General features: G+C 49.4%; 1 protein-coding gene across 1 annotated transcript; it reads right to left on the minus strand.

Moving 5' to 3' along the window:
• Positions 1 to 2,241: 2,241 nt before the first annotated feature.
• CDK20 (cyclin dependent kinase 20) lies at positions 2,242 to 8,328 on the minus strand. Its single transcript, XM_080923492.1, has 8 exons — positions 8,105 to 8,328; positions 7,692 to 7,805; positions 6,035 to 6,223; positions 5,740 to 5,861; positions 5,540 to 5,602; positions 4,880 to 5,003; positions 4,388 to 4,543; positions 2,242 to 3,625 (listed from the first exon to the last, which is right to left on the minus strand). Exons 1-8 carry the CDS (start codon positions 8,177 to 8,179, stop codon positions 3,428 to 3,430), a joined length of 1,041 nt encoding a protein of 346 aa, XP_080779618.1. The 5' UTR covers positions 8,180 to 8,328; the 3' UTR covers positions 2,242 to 3,427.
• Positions 8,329 to 8,739: the final 411 nt, after the last annotated feature.

Raw genomic sequence — 8,739 nt, forward strand, 5'->3', positions numbered from 1 at the left:
TTAAGCCCCATTTTATTAAATCCACCGAGTATTTTGGCACTGCAATAAAATGCGGCCATCCACCAGTGTCCACAGGGAATTGCTTCCAGAACCCTGCAGGATGTCTCTGGACTCTGAGGTCCCTCCTGGAAGTGAAGCATCTACATAAACCCTATACAAAGGGCTGACAAAATGACTCTACTGGTAAAGGTAACTTGTCACTCAGCCTCATGACCTGGACTCAATCCCCGAGACCCACCTGATAGAAAAGCAACTCATGGAAGCTTTGCACATGTGCTTAGGCACACGTGTATCTGCACACACATGCACATACAAATCTTTCCTTCTCCTCGTGACTTATCTGCCATTAATTCTATCATGCATACGTATTTTTTTGACGGGGTCTCACTATGTAGCCCAGGTTAGCCCGGACCTCACTATGCAGACCAGACAGGCCTTGAACTCACAGAGATCTGCCCGCCTGCCTCTGCATCTCAAATGTTGGGATTAAGACTGTGTGCCCCCACCTGCAGCCATACTATGCCCAGCTTTAAACCAACTACCTTGAAAGTGGATTTATCTACTCTTAGCTCCCTTACTACTCATATCTATCTTAAAATCTGAAGTTGGCTACAGTGGCAACCCCCTGCAAACCGAGCTATACCAGGGGCTGAGAAGCATGGGCCAGACATCGAGACGAGTCTCGGAAAAGAGGGTGGGAATATGGCCCTCGCAGAGTGACCGTCCAACATGCCACTCCCAGCACTGCAGAACCCAGAGTCAGGAGCTCACACCTACAATCTCGGCATCATGGTGGGTAGCAGAAGGATGAGTGCAGGGTCATCCTGAGCTATAGAGCGAGTTTAAGGCTAGTCTCAGCTACACAAGACTCAGTGTCAAAGGGGGGGGATCTGTATTGTACGCATATATGTGTAAAAACTTAAGTTGTTAGAGTTTATGATCCCCAGCAACTGCCTCTGTCTACTTTGATATCAAACTATGCTACACTTTTTATTCTGTTGCTTGTATAAAGGTTTGGTATTTATAATTCCACTCTTGATACCTGTTTCACCTCCTTTTTAATGTAAGTGGCCACCTTTGTTCCAGCTAGAACATTTACTCTTGGCATCTAAATTATTACTGTGAGCTGAGGGTGGTGATTCAGGCTTGTGATCCAGCATTTGAAAGATCATTTGAAAGATCGGGCTGGAGAGATGGCTCAGAGGGTAAGAGCACTGACTACTCTTCTAGGGGTCCTGAGTTCAAATCCCAGCAACCACACAGTGGCTCACAACCATCTGTAATAAGATCTGATGCCCTCTACTGGTGTGTCTGAAGACAGCTAGAATATCATATAATAGATAAATAGAAAGATAAATCTTTATATATATATATATATATATATATATATATATATATATACATATATATATGTCATCTCAGTCACAAGGGAGTTCAAAGCCAACCTTATCTTCTCATCTTGAAAAGAACAAGCCAAACCAGGGTTGGGGGTGAAGGTGGGGGTGTAAAACCTCCTACTGTGTGCTATGTATTTGTGCTTTGCTGTATGTATTACATGGTTTTCAACAGTGCCTACTCTATTCCCCCTTACTTACTTTACAAAGTACCAAGTGTGACAGCTGCCCAGCTGCCCTGTCTCTGGTGAGTCCACCATCTGGAAACCCACAGAAGTTTTCTGTTCCTTTCACTGTTTCCTGTGTGCCTGGTTATCAGTTTTTAAAAAAGGTTTTGCAGAGATCATTGAAGACATCAGTTTATACATCACCAAATGAGCTACTTTTTTATCAGCCTGTACCTTTAACTATTTCCAAACGGAGTCCAGACACAAACTACCACCTGTGCGTACATAAGAGCTACAAGTAACTAATGGAGCTCAGCTACCCTTAGAGTCTGCAAAGATGTGACCAGAGGAATAAACAGAGGTCGGACTATGGAGGAATCATAATCCTGAAACGACATCTGTGCTCTTCCCTGTAAGCACTGAAGCCAGGAGCAGCCAGCCCCACTAGTCACCTCTGCGTCTCCAGGACTCGCAGAACAAACACCCAATACATGTTAGGCCTACAACAGACATCTGAAAAATATAATGTATCTCCAATGTGTGTATATTATATACATGAATGCACATATACATACATATTCATATATACACATATATTCACACATATACTTTTTTTTGAGACAGGATTTTACACTGTAGCCTAACGTGGCCTTCCACTCTTTGGAACCCTCCTGTCTCAGACCCCTGAGTGTGGGACTACAGGTGTACGCCATAACTGCTATCATATTTTGTCATGTATCTGAATAATGGATAGTTAAGATCCTATCTAATCCATCCCTGAAACAATATCCTGTCTCAGGTGTTATACTACCCTGCAGTAAGTCTAAATACACAAGTCCTTTCCTCATCTCTCCGCTCCCTCCTCTTGCTCCACGACACTGTGGGATCTAGACCAGTGGGTCTCATCCTGTGGGTCTCCACCCCCTTGACGTCACATATAAGATGTTTACATTATGATTCGTAGCAGTAGCAAAATTACAGTTATGAAGTTATGACAAAACTAATTTTATGGTTGGCGGGGGAGGGGTCACCACAACATGAAGAACTGTACTAAAGGGTTGCTGCTTTGGGAAGTGTAAAACCACTGTTTTAGATTTGTCTTAATATATTCCTATGAAATACAAAAACGAGCTGGCTGAGTCATACTGGAATTTACTTACTGAATGAATTCCAGGAATGTCTGCTTCGAATCTGCACAGCAGCCCAGGCTCAGTGACCACCCGACGTGCAAACTCACTGACCACCCGATGTGCAAAGTGTGCTTTGGGAGCTGGACTGTCCATCCCGGGGCCTCAGCTTCTGGACCCTCATTCCCAAATGAGCACTCAAGTCCCATAAATAGCAAGGAAGCCTCAGGACCTTAATGGCCCTTACTGGAGGCACCTTCTGGGTACCTGACCCCAGTGAACTAAAGCTCACTCTTGTCCTTCCCCTAACAACAACAGACAAGGTGCAAATACAGGCAGAAACACCCAGGGCTTTTATGTGAATCTCACACCCTGACCCAGTGAAACCAAAACTAAAGCATGTCTGACTTCCAGCTGTGTCCCCAGTATGAAGACAGCTTACTCTCTGTGCTTCCCCCGGGGTGGTGCTATAGTAGCAATATTCATGAAGGGGAGACAGAGACTGAGAATCATCTCTAAGGCTGGGTGGTACCACTAAGAGGTAGCACTGGAGAAGGACACAGCCAGCAGTTTCTGGAGGCCATGTCTGTAGGCTGTGTATCTTTTTCTCTGCTGCAACGAACATCATGGTTCTGCCTCCCGGAGCCCAGCTCTCAAGTACGCTAAGTGTGGTGTGTATAAAATCAGAAGGACAGCTGTCCCGGTGCACCTGGGGTGCAGGAAGGCCTGGACCAGGATCTCAACCCTCTGGGATGAAGGGCCGAATCAGTTCTGGGTTCAACAGTGACTCCTCAAGAGGACGGTCCACATGGAAGTCATGGACATGGGGGGGCCCTGGATGAGCCTTGGATGCAGGTCCCCCTGGGCGCTGAGGAATTGGCAGCTCAGACGGATGGGCCGGCAGAGGAGCTGTGAAGAAATACTGGTGCAGAAGGGCCTGAGGGTAGAAAATAAGGGGTAGTAGAAGAAATCTGGTCACTGTTTGTTCCCAGGATTGGATTCGTCAACTGACTCAGCAAACCTTGCCTATGTGCCTATGTCTGAAGCACTGTCCCAACAGCTGGGAACACAGCAGTAGGCTAAAAAAAAAAAAAGTCTTGCCACAGAGGAAGGGTTGGGGACACAAACTGGAGAAAGAGGCAAAATGCACAGTATGTCACCAGCAATAGAGAGAGCGTGTTGTGTAGCTATTTCCTGCCAATTGAAACATTCCCTCTGGGCGAGAGGCTTCTTGGAAACCCACAAGTCCCAGGAAGCACCTGAAACTGAGCTCAACTCAGGTCAGATTTGTTACCAGTGTCCTATCTGCAGTGAACAGACACTTGTTAACGTCTCCCAGGACAAACCATACAATAAAGCTGGGGAGAAAGGCTGAAGAAGACTAGAGAGATGCTGCAGGCTTTGAAGAGCTGGGACACAGGAGCACAAGCCCAAAGGAAAGCCTGGGGCTTGAGAAGAGCAAACATAGGAGAAATAGGAACAGAGCAAGAGCAGTCAGGGTGAGAAAGAGACAACACACCAGCAACTACAGGAAAGAACCGGTGACAAGGGAGAGGAGCTAGAGAGAGGGCAGGGGACACTGACTCCTACTCTTCTGAAGCCTCCTGAAACCCATCTCCAAGGGTTCTAAGAGTCACTGACTTGGCAGGGTCCCACAGCTTCAGAGCAGAGTATTAGGAACAATAACCTTTGACCCTACCTGGGAGGCTGCAATACGCTGTCGTGGAGGGTAGAGGAGGAACTGACCGAGCAGGTCCAAGGCCTGGGGAGAGGCATCAGGCAGCACCTCCTCCAGGGGCACTGGTGCCTGCTCCTTGAAGGAGATCTTGTTGTAGTCAGGCAGCTCTGTGATCTCCTGCGCCCAGAGCAGAAAAAGAGGCAATGAGAGCAGCCCGCCCACCACGCCTGATCCATCCCCCACCTGGGTCAGGAGTTCGGTTCTTCATTCAGCCCAGAGTCCGTCACCACCCACACATGCTCTCCTTCAGCTACTTCAGCTCTCTAAAGCCTGTTCCTTGCCCAGCTTACCGAGATGCTACCCCAGATAAAACCTGTCCCTCTTGCCGGGCCAAGACATTGGTCTTCATTGGTCAAGGGAGAGTGGGGCCCAAGACACCTACATAGGGAGAAGTCACTTCCTACTGGGGAATGAAGCAAACCTAGCCCCTCCCCAGCAACAGTTGCTACTAACCGGCCAGACTTGAGGACTCGGGGTACCCAGGATTCGAAGCACACAGCACAGCTGTTCAATGTCGTTTTCTCCCGGGAAGAGTGGGGACCCATTCAACAGCTCTCCCATAATGCAGCCCACAGCCCTGTGGATACAGATCTAAGCAACTGGAGATGTCGAATGTGGGTGATCAAGCTACCCACACCAGGGTCAGGGTCCAGAGGTTTCCAGTGCAGTCATGTATTGTTCCTCCAAAGACATCTCCTAGAGCTCCAAGACCCTTAGAGCCTCATGTCTGGGACACCCAGCTCCTACTGGATTATGTCCACTCAGTTGGAGCCGGGACACAAATGAAATAGAACCCAAATCTCAGACCTCTGGATACCACAAACTACCCCCCTAGTCTCCCAAAATGCTGAACCCTAATACTTAGGGACCCAAGCTTCCCTTTAGCTCACAATTATATCAAGTCAGATGCCAAACATACTACATGCCTTGTACTTCAAACTACTTTACCCCCATTCCCAGAAGCCTCTCACCTGAGACTAATATCCTAACTTTCCCCACACCAACTCAAAAGCATCAGGATGAAGAACACAGATCCCAAGCTGCTCAGACTACTTTAACCAGAGAGAACATCCCCACAGCCCACATTACCCTCATCTGCCCCAAGTATCTCACCATAGGTCAACGCCCTGGTCATACTGCCGAGCCCCATACAGGAGCTCAGGAGCTCGGTACCACCTGTGGGGGGGAGGGTTGAGATCACAGCTGGATTGCTGGTCGGATAAGAAGTTCATCCCAGCCTCACCACCCTGGACAGAAGGTGCAGAAGTATCTCTTCCCCAGTGAGAGGACTGGCAGGGATATAGCCCCACTACCTGGTGGCCACCTGATGTGTGTAGAGGCGACCACCATCTGGAGAGAAGACCCGGGCCAGGCCAAAGTCAGCTATCTTGAGCTGGCCTGAGGCGCTAATGAGCAGGTTGGCAGGCTTCAGGTCCTGTGCATACAAAAAGAAGCATCAGTCCCCCTGTACCTAGACAGGGATATATAAGCAGCCAGGCCCCCATCTCCTTTAGAGCCATACCTCTGGCTGCTTACCTCAAGACCCTCCGGCTGAACCCTCTTCAAGACGATCTCACCCCAGCCCAACAGAAACCATAAGGTACTAACCCGATGTACAATGTTGTTGGCATGACAAAATGCAACTCCTTTGAGCAGCATCTGCAGGTAGCTCTTGACCTGTGCTGGGGCCAGTGGCCTCTGGGCATGGCGCACCACCTCTGCCAGGTCCGACAGCATAAACTCGAAAGCCAGCACAAAGCCTGCACCATGTGGAAACACGGCCTTCAGCTGTACCACCTGAGGGAAGACATCCCATAAGCCTCTAAAGTCTAGACCGGTCTCCAGACCCCCTTGGCTCCCTCCCCACAACCAACAGCACCAGTTACCCAGGCTCTGACCTAAGACCAGGCCAGGCAGTAACAGGCAGGGAGCTCAGAGCTCACAGTGCTCTGCTATCCAGAGATAAGATGGCCCCTACTCTCCTCCTAGCATCCCAGCAACCTGGGGACAGAACCAGAAGTGGCATCTCCCCTGGTGTTGGAACAATGAAGGCACATCACACGTTATAGCTACCGATGTCTTAAGGCCCAGGCTGCACAGAGCAGTGAGCTAGGATGCAAGGACTCTGAGGAGTTTAGCAAATGGGATAAATGGCCCACAACGAATAAAGGAAATATGTTTAGGCTCTGGAAGGTATAGGGATAGAGGATGGTTGGACTTTGAGAGAGCAAAGGAAGTGTGTATACTTTATTTAGAAGGGGTTTGGCCAGGGATGGGCCTGTGGCGGAGGTCTGAGCAGAGAAAGCAGAAAGTACAAGGGCCAAAGGCTAGCAGAGATGGCTAGAGGGACAAGAAATAAGTGTCTTTTTGGAAGCGGTGGGGAGGAAAGGACTTGAACTCACTATGTAGGAGAAGATGACCTAATACTCTGCATCCTCCTTCCCCCCACTCCCTAAGTGCTGGGATTACAGCTGTAAACCACAATGTGCAGCTGAATAGTACATCTTTTAGGGGATGAACATGTCTGTCTGCCCTGTGCTCCTGACAATCATCAGCATCCTTGTGGATCTTGAACTACCTGTCCCACACACAAGCTGCCTGGAAAGCCTTTTATTTTTTAACAACCAAAAAAAAAAAAAAAAAAAAAAAAAAAAGAAAGAAAGAAAGAAAGAAAGAAAAAAAAAAGAAAAGAAAAAAAGTCAAGAACCACCTTATTGAGGGTTTTTTGTTGTTATTGTTGTTGTTGTAAATAATCATTGAACAAATCAAAACACACCTACATTCAGATAGTACACATATTATAAAAGGGTGAGAAATGAAAACGTATCTCATCTACAGTACATTCTGAGGCATAAACCACTACACTTCACAATACAGTAGCACACAGATATATGTCAGGTGCGCGGCCTCGTCACCTTCTACTGATTCTATTACACATAAGTTCTCAGGAATACAAGAAGGAACGGGGCGCGGGGGCGGGGGGGAATCACAGAATAGTTAAAGGGGGTGTGAGGGCAGTGAGTGTGAAAATGAGAGAGGGAATGGGAGGGTGAAGTGCTCGGTGAAGAGTGGTCCTGGGGGCATAAATAAGGGGTAGGCAGGCAGGAACAGATTGGGGATTAGAAGGGACTCCTTTAAAGTGTATATGGGTGGGTGGAGGGCAATGGACATGAATAAAAGTGGTCGAGAAGCTGCTGTCTTGGAACCTGCCGCCCTTCTGGTTCACCCGAGCCCTGCCTGCCCACCAGAGCCCAGCCCCACTCACATATTGACTGTCCTCGATCTCCTGCAGAGCCTTGATTTCCCTGAGGGCCTGGTTAGGGATGCCATCCTCCAGCCGCCGCAGGGCCACCTTCTTGAGGGCAACGATCTCGCCAGTCTGTGCAGGAAAAAGTGCAGACACAGCCAGAAGACCTTTGGCAAGGTAGGGGCAGGAAGAGAACACCCCAGGAGTGACACCCACAGAGATCCGCCCCTAAGTCGGGAAAATCTGAACCGTCCGCTAGGGGACGCGATCCCGCTGTCCGGCCGCTAAAAGCCGGATCTCCACAGATGGGACCGGGCCAAGTATCCCAAAGACACTACCCGAGGCCCGTGCACTGGCTGATCTCAACCCGGAAAGACCCCAGAGGGAGCACAGCGGGCACCCCTCGCACTGCACAAGCGGCGTGGTCTTACCTCTACGTGCTTGGCTTTGAAGACGATGCCGTGGGCGCCCTCCCCGATGCGACCGAGAATGCAATACTGGTCCATGTCGGCCCGCGGCGCCCAGAGCCTACACTGTTGGGATCCAGCATGGAACAGAGCCTGCAAGCGTTGCCTAGCAATAACGCGTCTCCAGCGGCTCCATAAAGCACGTGACCGGAAAGACCTGTGCTGAGCTCAGTCAGGAATCTGCATCCCCTCTAGGCAGCACCTTTCCGCTGCCTTTGGTGAGCTAACTCTTCAAATCAGGCCATAGCGCCACGTGACAAGAAACGCTGGTGCGTGCGGCAAAGTGGGGCAGGACTACGCAAGTAAAGGGTGTGTCCACGAGCCCAGAGGCGGAGCCCGCAGGAGTACCCAATGGCAGGCACCTAGTCTGCCCCTCGATGCAGGTATGCCACTTTGTAACTGACACAAGCCAGTGTTGGAGACAAGCACAGAGCTGAGGTGTGGAGTATCTTAGGGTTTTACTGATGTAAACAGACACCATGACCAAAGCTGCTCTTACATGGACAGCATTTAACTGGGACTGGCTTATGGGTTCAGAGATTCAGTCCATTATCATCAAGGCAGCATCCAGGCAGGTATGGTGCAGGAGGAACTGAGAG

Source organism: Micromys minutus, assembly GCF_963924665.1.
Source record: "Micromys minutus genome assembly, chromosome: 1".
NCBI lineage: Eukaryota > Metazoa > Chordata > Mammalia > Rodentia > Muridae > Micromys > Micromys minutus.